General features: G+C 35.1%; 1 protein-coding gene across 1 annotated transcript in view; it reads left to right on the forward strand.

Annotated features, from left to right (window-relative positions):
- LOC114331865 (juvenile hormone esterase) overlaps positions 1–12,628 on the forward strand; it is a 106,932-nt gene extending 94,304 nt beyond the window's left edge. Inside the window, exons 5-8 of the mRNA XM_028281545.2 lie at positions 4,425–4,612; positions 9,019–9,348; positions 9,458–9,605; positions 12,288–12,628. Of these exons, the coding sequence (XP_028137346.2) occupies positions 4,425–4,612; positions 9,019–9,348; positions 9,458–9,605; positions 12,288–12,601 (980 nt within the window). The 3' untranslated portion in view covers positions 12,602–12,628. The remainder of the gene's footprint in view (positions 1–4,424; positions 4,613–9,018; positions 9,349–9,457; positions 9,606–12,287) is intronic.
- Positions 12,629–13,821: the final 1,193 nt, after the last annotated feature.

The raw sequence follows: 13,821 nt of genomic DNA on the forward strand, positions 1-13,821 counted from the left end.
TACACGTGTTATTCTGTAAATATAAATTCCCATGTTTTTCTGTAAATACACATTTTTACATATTTTTGTACAATAGGCTCGTTTTCGTCATAGTAGCCATTGCATTTAATTGTTTGTAATTGCGATCCAAAGATTCAAACAAAAAGTGGTGTTCTTAAATTTATTTAATAACCGTTGGTTTAAGATATGGAAAATACTTATACCGAATGAAATACAAATTTAAATATCTTCCAGAATACGGCATCTAATATAGGGTATGCAGTTTACTATAAACATATTATTCAATGTCACATGTAGACCAAAATCAACTAAAATAATACAACACTCTGTGTGATTACATGATAACAATGAAAATTTTATTAATGACAGTATCTTGTCTAAGTATATTGCCGGCGTTGGTGATGTGTTGTACATGCATAACCACGACATATTTACTTAATTCTAATTTTTAAAGCTTACAAATCAGGAAATCTTTAAATATTTAACAAATGAAGGGAGATAGGTATAGGAAACCCTAAAAGGGGTGATACACACGCGAGTAAGTACGCGAACTTATGGCTCGACGACATTTTTCGCGCGTGTATCACAGCAAGTACGCGTACTTTAAGTCCGCCGAGTAAGTACGCCGTCGATCCAACAAGTTTGTAATCTTACTCGTAACCCGTACGTGTATCACTGCCACGAGTCGCGAGCCTCGAGCCATCATGTTATTGCATTTAAAGTTACACTTATATTTTCACTAATTAAGCAAATTGCCTAGAAATAATTCAATCGTTTATTGTTGAAAGGAGACAAGTTACATTTTATAAGTTTTGAGAAAACTGTAAAACACTATTTTAAGCTATACTTAATTATTTTTGATTATTTGTTTTTAGTAAACTTAATTATTTATAGGCTGTTTTATCCTCCTGATGAAAATATTACCATCTTATCTATGATATTTTGTTTGTTTATGCCTACCTTGTATTAAATTAAAATAGATCAAAAACAAGTGCTATACTTCACATCATGATTTTGACAGCTTATCACACTTATAAAAAAATCAATTATGAGTAAGTCTACCGTGTGTCAAATCGACGGCGACCTCGATCTTTAAAGCCGCGTACTTTAAGTCTGCCGTGTATCACCGACGGCGAGCCGAGTAAGTCCGCCATCTTTAAACCCGCGTACTTAAAATTTGCGCATGTATCACGCGCTTAATAAGAATTGAAAGCTAAATAAATTTTCTACGCGACAGACTAGTAAGATACAGGGTGTTCTATTTAAAATAAATAAGTTATTACAGCTTGAATTTGTTAATAGAACAATCTAATATTTTGACCACCCTGTAAAAAGATAGGCATAGGAAACCCTAATACAAATTGAAAGCTAAGTATATTTTCTACGCGATAGACTAGTAAGATACAGGGTGTTCATTTTAAAATAAGTAAGTTATTACAGCTTGAATTTGTTATTCTAAAAATCTTATATTTTGACCACCCTGTAAGAAACTTTGGTGCAATAAGCATCTGCTTAAGTATTGTAAATAGTCAATTATTAAGATCCAAGAAAGAATTTGTTACTGATTCTCAGATTCGTAGATATTTATTTTCTTCTAAAACCTTACATTTTTATAAAAATCGAAATAAATCAAAATACCCTGTATTTAGGTATAGGGAACCCTTATGAAAGTATAGCTTATTTTTTAAGGTCAATTCAGTAATGTCATCAGATATAGGGCATTCCATAAGAAAAAATATAACTTTGATATACCAGTCTTTTTTTGGAGCACCCTGTATAATTCACATTATTTTTAGATTGTAGTATTAATGGCCCTGTATATTTCTGTGAAGAAATTTTTTTAAAATATCAAGTGGTTTTCCGTACAGACACCGAGGCGGATAAGATGAACCACCCTGTATAAAAAGTGGCAAGAAACCAGATCGGACATAGATTTTCAAAACTATATTGTCGCCAAAAAGGAAGCGAAAGTAGCAGTAGCAAAAACTAAAGCAGAAGCGTATTCAAACCTATACGATCAACTTGATACCAGGGAAGGCGAAGCAAAGATATATAAAATAGCCAAACAGAGAGCAAAGAAAGCAAGAGATTTTAATCAGATTAGATGTATCCGAGATGAAAATAATAAAATACTAATTCACGAATGGGATGTCAAAAAGAGATGGAGAAAGTATTTTGACAGTTTAATAAATGAAGAATTTGACAGACAGCCTGTGGAGTTAACGGAGACACTAACAGCAATGGTTACCAGAATAACAAACGGGAAAGTGGCTCAAGCGCTTCAAAAAATAAAGAAAGGAAAAGCAGTCGGACCCGATGATATTCCTGGGGAAGTATGAAGAGCATTGGGAGAGAAAGGAATAAGTTGGCTAGCAGGTGTATTTAATAGAATTATGGAAGTTGGACAAATGCCAGACGAACGGAGAAGCAGTATATTAGTACCTGTCTACAAAACAAGGAAGAAATACAACAATGTACAAACTACAGGGCTATAAAACTACTTAGCCACACCATAAAAATATGGGAGAGAGTAATTGATAGACGGATACGTGAAGAAACCGAAATATCCAATAATCAATTTGGCTTTATGCAGGGCAGATCAACAACAGATGCAATTTTCAATGCATATGATAGAGTTCCTCGAGAGATTCTGTGGTGGGCACTCAATAAGAAAGGAGTCCCTGGCGAATATGTAAAGATTGTGAGAGATATGTACGAGGAAGTTATGATTAGTGTTAGGACAGATGTGGGAGAGACTGACAAATTTCAGGTGAAAGTAGGACTGCACCAAGGCTCGGTGCTCAATCCTTATTTATTCTCATTAGTTTTGGATCAGATAACAGCAAAACTACAGGGTAGCATTCCATGGTGCCTAATGTATGCTGATGATGTAGTGTTAATAGGAAGTAGTGAAAGAGACTTAGAACAAAAACTCGAACAGTGGAGACAAGCTCTGGAGGAAAAAGGTTTAAAACTTAGTAGAACAAAAACAGAGTATTTGGAATGTTCATTTAAAGATGGAGTTACTACAAATAAAATGGTATCTTTGGACGGTGAAATGATTGTGAAAAGCAATAGTTTTAAATACCTAGGATCGGTATTACAGATTAATGGAGCAATAGATGGAGATGTATGGAGTAGAATTAGGGCTGGATGGATGAAGTGAAAAGAAGCGAGTGGTGTGTTTTGTGACAGAAACATTCCAATTAAGCTGAAGGGAAAATTCTATAAAACAGCCATAAGACCGGCTATGATGTACAGAACTGAATGTTGGGCAATGAAAAAGAAAGAGGAACAACGAATGCATGTGGCGGAAATGAGAAGGCTTAGATGGATGAGTGGAGTGACAAAGACGGATAAAATTAGAAATGAGTATATTAGGGGAAGTCTAAGTGTGGCACCAATTGATGCCAAAATGAGAGAGCATATGTTAAGATGATTTGGTCATGTTCAACGTCGAGACGTTAATCACCCAATACGAAGAATAGCTGAATTGCAGGTTCCTGGAAGGAGTAGGACAGGAAGACCAAAGAAGACCTGGGGGAGACGATAAGGCAGGACATGTTGGTAAAGGGGATTAACATTGATATGACCCAAGATAGAATTGTGTGAAGAAATGAAATTAGGGAAGCCGACTCCGCGTAGGGATAAGGCAAAGAGAATGATGATGTTGTCTTTGTGTCTAATTCCATTCCATTCCATAAACTCATTTCAGAACACGATCTCCTCCATGTTTTCAGGGCCTCATTCAGGTAGATTTTGAAGAGTGTTGGAGACATGTAGATTGCAGCCTTGCTTTAGTCCCTTATTTACCATAAAATTCTCGGAAAATTGGTTGTTAATCTTTATTTTTGATTAAAGGTTGTTGTAGAATCGTTGTGTTGCTTTCATAAGTGAAATAATATTTAGGTGCAGTTTCCAATAGTCCCCGTAGCGTAGTCTATATAGCGGTAACCTATCATGAGCGTTCGTTCATAATAACAGATGAATTGGTGTATCTCTAGCCATTCTTTTTGAATTTAGTTTGGGTTAAAATATAGATATGGTCGATGCAAGATCATCCAACTCACAATCCTGCTTACTGTTCTTTTTCCGTATAATCTCCTGAAAGTGTTGGTAACTGAGATCTTGCAAGTCTGCCTTATCCCCTATTTTATGCATCGGTGTAATCCATCCCTCTTTCTTGCTTTTAGGTATATTATCTCTGTTTAAATACCTATTAAAAAGTTCAATCTGCATATTCACAAGCATTGAAGTTACATTTTTCAGAATTTCAGAGGGATTTTCTCTGAACTTCTGAAGGGATCGATAGGAATTTTAACCATTCCAAAATTAAGTGAAGTATGTTTCCTTACAAAGTATTAATTGAACAAAAGAAGGAGAGCTTTGGTATTTACGGTACTTCATAAGAAACGCATTTTTAGGTTTATTTCACAAAGCCATACTCCAAAGTGGATGCGCCACGAGCTGTTGGGGAACAATGAACCGGATAGAACCCAATTTATTTGCTGAAAGAGCTGGAATTCACTCTAATGACGACAATGTAATACTCAAACACCTCAAAAATATGACACTGGAAGAGCTGGAGGCAACAATGGAAAAGACACCGGAGGTAATATTTTTATTTCTCTCACTAAAAATCTCCTATATGTGTAATTTATTATTATTATTAGTTATTATAAAACATCCATTAGCATTCAATATTCGCTTGTCCACTGCTGGACATAGATCCCTCTCATAATTTTTCAACTGTTTCGATCTTGTGCCTCTTACATCCAATCCCTATGGAAACCTTTTAAATCGTCAGTCCAACGTGTTGGTGGACGACCTCTGCTGCGGTAGGCATCATTTCTTGGTCTCCTTTCCAGTATCCGCTTTATTCATCTGTTATCCGTCATTCGAGCCACGTGACCTGTCCAGTTCTACTTCAGTGTTGCTACTCTCTCTACAGCATCAGCCCCTCCTGATTTTCATCTTTGCTGGCGGTTTGGGATCTTGTCATCGCCCTTTGAGTCACACGGATCTTTTGCGCTGTTCTCCTTGTCATGGTCAACGTTTCCGCTTTAAGCTTTGGCTTTGGCAACATTTAAGACGTATTGGTATATCGGACAATTTGAAAATGTGGTTCAAAATTGCCAAAGGCTGTCCATCAGTCTTCTATGATGGAGAAGCTCAACGATTTAATTATCTTTTCCTATGTATATCTTGTAACTTAGGTATTTATAGCAGAATGTTAAAAAAGCTGAGGCTATAGTTGAGTCTTAATTTCAGAATTTTATAAATGCTAGAATATTCCGCAGGGTGTTCCGAACTTTTAGAAGAAAACACAGTTTGATTGGTACACCCCGTATACAATGAAAATTTACCTGTCTAGCAACAATATTATTACAACGATATTGTTAAAAAACAAGGCTATAACATATTAAAAAATCACTTAAATCGGACAGCAGGTTTAGGAAATACGAGCCATCAAAAATGACCCATTTTGTGGGGTGCCCGTTTTTCGTGCCGGTGAGTGTAGATGCAATAGGGAAGAGGTGGTAGTACTAAGGAAAGTTGATCTAAGAGAAATCTGATTAAAAATGAAAATTGGGAAAGCCCCAGAACCTGGAGTGATCCTTATAGCTTTTTCTATTACAGGAATTACATTAGAACTTAAATCTCAGTTCATTAATCAGTTGTCTATCCGTTGGAGGTTCCAATATATATCAGTTGAAGAATATCATGAAAAAGCTACAATAAAACTGCAGATCTCAGTAAATAAAATCAATCAATTGACAAAAAAATGGAGAGTTAAAATTAATGGTATAAAATAAGTTAATGTCAGTTTCGCCTATAAAAAAAGCAATATTAGCCTATTAAAGTAGATAACAGTGGTCCCTGTTGAATATATAACAGAACTGCTCATTGATCTTCTTGATTAGATTGCAGTACAAAGTACCCTCAGCTTGTTCTCTCAGTACCCTCAATACACAAAAAACGAAATAAAAACTAGTATATAAACATTTTAGGAGTGTAAGTGTTATTAAACAACATCATATATGCAGGTGATAGAGCGATCATGGCTGAAGGTATCGAAGATCTTCAATTCCTTATAGAGTCACTAGAGAATGCTCCGATAACGGAAATGTTATAAATACATCAAAGATAAAGTTACTTGTATTAAATAAACAAGATGTTGGCCCTATGCAACTAATTGTCAACAATACGCCGCGCCGATTACAAAAGTTAACCATTTTAAATATCTAGCATGTTGGATAAACGAGATACTAAATCCTGATGATGAAATTAAAACTGGTACGTATAGAAATTGCAAGAGGATCATTTGTGGAACTTATATCTATACTGTGCAATTCTGAGCTTAAGTTACAGCTAAAAATAAAGTTCCTAAAATTATGTTATAATATGTATTCTGTATTACTATATGGATGTGAAACCTGGATCTAAAGGTTAATATGATAAACAAATTAGACGTCTTCGGGATATGGTCATACCGTAGAATGCTCAAAATATCATGGGTTCAACAGATTTAAAATATAGAAGAAAACAAAATAGATCGAAGCAAAAGTGACTTGACGAAGATGATAAAAAAGAGAAAATTTTAATATCTAGGACATAATAATGAGAGGAAGCAGATATTGAATACTGCTGTTAATGCTCAACGGAAAGATCGAGGGCAAAAGAAGAATTAATAGGAACACATATTCACGTCTCTGAAGCCTTCGTTAATGGTCTAGCTTATCAGCATTTAAATTGTTACTTAGCCTGCAAGATCGAGAACAATATCACAGAAGAATAAGAAGTGTTATTAGTTCAGTGGTTGTATGGTCGATTGATAAAGAAAATAATCAAGGTTGAATACATTGAAATGGTAGACCAGAAATGAACTGAAAGAGATATACATATACCTAACACAGCCATTAATAGGCTGTTTTACATACTGTCTTCTTCTTCTTCAGATGCAAATGCACTAACGGATGTTAGCGATCACATTTTCCATTAACTCTCTGTTTCTTGCAATATGTATCAGAGAGTGTATGTCGTTAGTCCCGTCTATTGCCTTATGTTTTGGAGCCAGGACATTTTCTTGCGTCCCATTCCTCTCTTTCCTTCAATTTTACCCTCGATTATAAGTTAGAGGAACTGGTATTTTTTATTTAGCATAATGTGACCTAGATACGCCGTATTCCTCTTCTTAAAAAAATTTTTTTTTAGCATAATTGTGTGCAATTATATTATTTAATGTATATAAATATGATCATATAATTTTGTAGATATGCGTTTGTGTCAACATTATATTATGTAGGTACTTTAATTAAAAGTAACTTTGTTCATCATCATATACGTTTCCTCGTCAGTCGATACTTCCTCAAATAATTTTAGTAATCTTTGCTTCTTCTTCTCGTAATTCATATCTAATTGTAAATAAACAAATATATAAACATTGAAAAAAGAAAAATATTTTAAATTACCTTACTAGTTAAACTATCGATGTCTGATTTAAACACAAAAATTTGTGCCCAAATACTCGCACCCGGTATGGCGCACCGTTTTGCTTAGTAATAAAAGTGGCCTAGTCACTCATAGTTGAGTGACGACTGAAGAGGTATATGCAGCAGCAATTCAAAATCTCCACTACAATCAAAGTTACAGGAAATTATTTATCGGGCCGGTCTCATACACCGTGTGCGAGTAACGGAGGGTTAAGATACCTTAACCCGCGAGTAGTCGCGCGGTGAGATAGAATCTCAATTTGTATCCTTTTTCGCGATAACTTGATGAAAAATTTTGCAATTTTGAAAAAATTTCGTAAGTGTCTCGAGGAAGGGTGTAGTAATGCGTATGATTTTTTTTTCTTCTTCTTTTTGTGGAATTTATGGCTTTGGGGAGAGCCAATTAGCTTTAACCCGCGAGTAGTTAGATAGAATCTCACATTTCATCCTTTTTCATAATATAGTAAAACCTGTCAGTAACGGCCACTAAAAATGAGAGAACTATTGGCTGATATAGAAAGGTGGATGGTATTGCCAGTTTTTGTAGTCTACAAATAATTGGTTTGAGAAATTTTTAAACTGGCCGTTAGGACAGGTGGCCGATGTTGGCAGGTGGCCGTGAACATAGGTTTTTTTAATAAAATTGTTAGAAATATATATTGTCAATATAAAAAGTAGATAAAAATAAAATCAATGGGAAAATACCCAGTAGATAAAAATAGTACAAAATAAAAATTTGTTGTAAATTCGTATTTTGAGATAGAATCTCACACGCGACTATCGACGTTACAGAAGTGAGTGCGACTACTCCCGGGTTAAGTACCTTCCTGAATTTTACGAAAGCTTATCGAGGTTTCTGATGCCAGTATTCAAAAAGCCACGTTTCCAGGTATTTAAATTTGCGCGCTCTTTTAATGGACTTGGTATTCAGTGTTGTCGTGGAGTTTTCAATTGCATTAAGTTTCTGGAGATGACTATGAATTTGGTATTTTTGGTATTAATCTCCAATCCCATTCGCTTATTGTATTCTCCGATCATAGTGACAAGTTGTTGAAGATCGATTATGTTGTCAAAAATTCTTGTCACAAAACTTGTGGTGTCGGACATGATCAAACGCTTTTTCGTAATCTAAAAAGAATAGTAACACGTCTTTCCTCTGATCGTAACAAATTTCGACCAGCACATGTGTTGCTACTATTGCTTCTCTTGTTCCTAAATCTTGCCTAAACCCGAACTGAGAATCTCTGGTGTCCCATTCACATTTTTTGTCTAATCTTTGATGTAGTATTTCTTAGAAAATCTTTAAAGTATCATCAGGCTAATGAGTCGGTGATCCCCATATCTTTTTACATCGACTTTCTTGGGTAAGAGAATAAAGATAGAGCGTAACCACTGTCGGCACTATTTAGGATAACAACCAGTTTCATAAATAGAATCAAATATTTTATGTAGCTATTTAAAGCATTTACCCACTTTAAGTAAGTATATTTCAGTACAAATCATTCTAAATGCTTCTTATTTTCAGTTATATCCCGTTGGAACATTATTCCCTAATGGTCCAGTAGTTGAAACCAACTCCAAAGAACCAGCTTTCTTACCCAGTGATCCACGTGATATTGTAAAATCCGGAAATTATAACAAAGTACCTATGATGATGGGATGTGTGTCCAGAGAAGGAATGTTCATTTACAGCATCGTTGCTCAGGAAAATCTAGTGTTAGTACACGAAACGTTGTTACCCAGGACGTTGAATTTGAGGATAGGAAGTAATTTGCATACTCAGGCAGCTAACAAAGTTAAGAAGTTTTATTTTGGTGACAATGATCCTCTTGAAGATAGAGATAAAATATATAAGGTGAAAAAATTTATGATTACTATTTGATATTACAAAGATAAAAAGTTGACCTAGTTTTTGTAAAATATTATATGATTTCTACTCTGTGCTAATAATAATATATTTTTAGCTCTACACTGATGACTATTTTCTCTACGAGGTCTACAAAAATGCCAGAGAACATTTAGAAACAAACCCTTACCCAATATATTTTTATAGATTTTTGTATGACACGGAATTAAACTTTCTAAAAACATTCCTCAATATAACTGACCCAGGTTTGTATACATATACCTATAGTACGAAAATCGAGAAGTGAGTAAAGCAAAGTTTGAGCTTTGTATAGGGCATGCCGCTATCTTGAGTTCAACGCATTTCAAACAGAGAAGTCTTAAACAGAGTAGGTCAAGCCGAAGGTGACTTAATCAAGATGATAAAAAAGAGAAAACTTGAATATCTCGGGCATATAATGAGAGGTAGCAGTTACAGGTTGCTGCAGTTAATACTCAATGGATAAATCGACGGAAAAAGAGGAATTGGTAGGAAGAAATATTCATGGCTCCGAAACATTCGTCAATGGACTGGCTTATCAGCAGATCAACTATTACATGCCACACAATTGTCATGGAAGCTACCCACGCGGCCCACGCCTAAAATTTGGGCACTGTACTTAAAGAAGAAGAAGATGCCGCTCGTCCGCGATCTGTTTAGTTTTCTATATATGGTCTGCAACGCCTCTTCGTGTTGAGGGTTCTGCAGAACCCGCTGCTTTATATAGATTTGAGAGCGGCGTTGGTTTCATGCACACCGTTACTATCCTGCATGTCTCATTTGCTGTCTCAGCGCAGTATCAACTTGTTTGGTGTTGACAGATCTGTCACAAATGGGGCCGCATATCTAGCAGTTGAGAAACACAGTGCCTGTGCCGTTTTCCGTAGGACACCAGGACATGCATCCCATTTATTTCCTGTTAGCTTTCTGAGTATGTTGTTCCTAGTTGTTACTTTCCCTCTCGTTTTTATGCCATGTTGGCTGTAGATGGGAGACGTTAGAGACTGCAGTTACTCCAATACATAGGTTAGCCTGTGTGTTCTAATGTATTACCATTACACGCAATTTGGAGTTTTCATTTGGCTTCCTTTGCACGAATGTGGAAGTAGCAGACTTGGGTTTTACAGGGATTGGGTCTCAGGGAATTCTGCAGGTGGTACGCTGTTATTGTTTTTAAGGCAGTTTCGAGTTTCTCCTCCACTTCTTCAAAACGATTTCCTTGAGCACATATTGCGAGATCGTCAGCATAGAGAAAGTGCTTGGTTTCAGTCGGCGTAGGTTGGTCGTTTGTATATGGGAAAGTCGGCTATTGGTGCGCACCTAAGGCAAATTCAAGATATTTCACAAACTTGAAACATTTCAGTTTCCAAATTTTTTGAAGATATACTTCATAGGCTTAGGTACATTGATAGGGACCGCATTTAATTAATGGTTGAACAGTAGAAGAGTGAGAGGCAAAATTTCCAATTAGTGTAATGCGAACAATTGCCCGATCTATTCGGCTAATGGTGCGCATATGTCGGATAAATGTGCGCAATAATAAAACTTAAAAATTACCTTCGAAAATGTAAATTATTGAACATAACTATTAAAGGAACAAACAAATATACGGAAAAAGATAAGAAACCAACTTACAAATAATTTAAAAAAATCTAAGTATTGCAGAAGTCAAAATATATCCTCCTGGAATATCCTGTCGTATACACAATGCATGAGACCATTGACAATATATCGAACACTTGCACCATACCTCGTCTTTTTTGCTACCATCACCACAATACACAGGAGTAATTTTGATCTCACACGAGATCGTCCAACTCATCGTCATGGCACAGTTCACTTTCTGAAATAACTTCGGAGCTGTTGTGTTCAAAAATTTTCCTTTTTGTATCTTTTTTCAATTTCGTGGTTTTCTCTTTGCTCCTTTATCTACTTTGACGGTTGTTTAACGCTTGTTTACGATACGCAGTCACAAAACGTAAAAAATGCCTTTATATACCTTGCCGGATAATGGTGCGCAATAACAACGTTACACTTCACCACATAACACAAAATTTGATAGAAACAAAAGATAATCGAGCAAAACTGACTATATCAGTGTTTAAAATGATAAATAAATAAAGGATATAAGTAATATTTAAACTATATTTCTGTCAAGGAAAAAAATAATCGCTTATTTTCTCAGATACACAAACAATATCAAACCATGCGAAAACATGTAAACGATAACTGCCATCCGGTAAAGTATCTCCCGACGTTCGTTTGTGTCGGAAAGATATGACAGTGGCTACTAGTTGGCCCGACAATATAGTTTTTGTAATTTTATTAAATATGAGATTAGAAACATTGATGCGCACAATTACCCGACGCGCACCATTAGCCGACTCTCCCTATATATTGAAGGGCATTGGTGCTAAAACACTTCCCTGTGGAAGGCTATTCTTTTGAACTCTCCACCTACTTACTTTGCCCTCCAGCATAACGAAAGAACGTCTGTTTTGCAGTAAGGAATATACGACCTCACCCAGATGGTGGTCATTGAGAGTGTCGTATAATGTGTGGAGCAATGTTTTGTGCCTTAATGTGTCATGTGCTGCTGTCAAATCTACGAAATTGTTTCTGTCAATACAATTATGTCATGTGTGTTTTGGTTTTATTAGTTCCTTTAACTCGGTTCTTTGACCTTCTTTCCTTCTTGAAAAACGTTCCCAGTGATCATTTATTATTCTTATCACAAGTGAATGTGTTTCTTTTCTTGTTGTCCACTATGTTTTTGGTTTGTACATACACTATGTTTTTGGGATATTGGTGTGTTTGCTTAATATATATTGAATTGCAATCTTTACAATTTACTGTATAAACAACATCTTTAGTAACATTGGGTTTAAATTTTGAATTATTTATTTTAGGAGTTTCGCATGCAGACGATTGTGGTTATCTCTTCAAAACTCATTTCGTAACAGAGATAGAAAAAGACAGTCCTGAAGACAAAGCGATTCGAAGAACTGTAAGACTGTGGACGAATTTTGCTAAATTTGGAAAACCGACTGTTAATAAAGACGATCAAATTCTTCCTGTGGATTGGCTTCCTATTTCTAAAGACAAATTTCAAGTATATGATATAGGAGAAGAAGTTAAATTACACGATAGTCATCCCGAGACTAGAGCTATGCAATTTTGGGATGAAATGCATACAATAAATCCTTTTAGTTCAAAATTGTAACGATAAAATAAAAAATTTAAAACCGAAGTATATGATTATACTTGACTAAACACTAAACTACTAATATAGAAATGCGATTTTCAAGAGGAAAAAGCTATAGTAACTTTCGTGTTTATCTACGTGAATTTTTCAGAGAACAAAGAAATTTTTTAAAAATTATTTAGGGGTTAACACCAGAGCAAATCGTTAATATGACAAAAAAGTATGTCTTAAAAACAATTTACTACATCCTTACGCTTTATAACATTGAACATACACTAAATATCTTATGCCATTTCTGTGACGTGCGTTCGATGTTCTACTTTATTTTCAACTGCTAACATTTAGTACCCTTTTTAAATTGATACGCTTATGGCAGTTTTATAGAATATCTTGCTTCTGGTTTTATCTTATTCTTTTGACAAAAAAAAACGGATTCTTGACTCAGTCCATTTCATAAGTTCTCCTCGAACTTTTCTCACGTTTCTCCATTTATTTCTGCAGTATTCTATAACTCCAATCCTAGATATACACTCACCGGCACAAAATTCCGCCACCCAAAGGACCCCGCAGAATCCTTATGGGAAATGGCTCTCTGTCAAATGCTCTGAAACTTTGGGTTGTGGTAGTCTTTGATATGTAGAACAAAAGACTCAATGGGCGCGTAGCTCCAAAAAATCATGGTTTTAAGAAAAATGCCTCTGAAGTTATAGGTACAATGAGGACGTTTGAGTTGGAATAAATTCATTTTCTCGAGAATGGACGACTCTGGAGATAAATTACGAACCAGGTCGATTTTTATTTTTAAATTATAATTTTTTGGCATATGTATCATACTAGTAACGTCTTCCATCTGGGCGTGATGACGCAATCAATGATTTTTTTAAATAATAATAGGGGTCGTGTAATGGCTCATTTGAAAGGTTATTCAATTCTCTATTCACTAATATAAACATTAACATAATTATGTATACAGGTTGCCCAAATTTTTTTGAATTAATTCACTTGATACAAAAAGGAAAATCTATATAATAATTTGTTTAATTTGAAATGCATTTTACTGCTGTCAGAAAACAGAAAAAAATGTTAATTTGTAAAATAAACATTGCTTTTCGCTTAAATCAAGTGTTCAAACTGCTAAGAGGCGGGTGGGTGGCAATTTTAATATTGAATTTAAGCCAAAAACAATATTTATTTATAAAATAAACATTTTTCCTGTTTTCGGACAACAGTAAACTGTA

Source organism: Diabrotica virgifera, chromosome 6 (genome assembly GCF_917563875.1).
Source record: "Diabrotica virgifera virgifera chromosome 6, PGI_DIABVI_V3a".
In the NCBI taxonomy this organism is placed as follows: Eukaryota; Metazoa; Arthropoda; class Insecta; order Coleoptera; family Chrysomelidae; genus Diabrotica; species Diabrotica virgifera.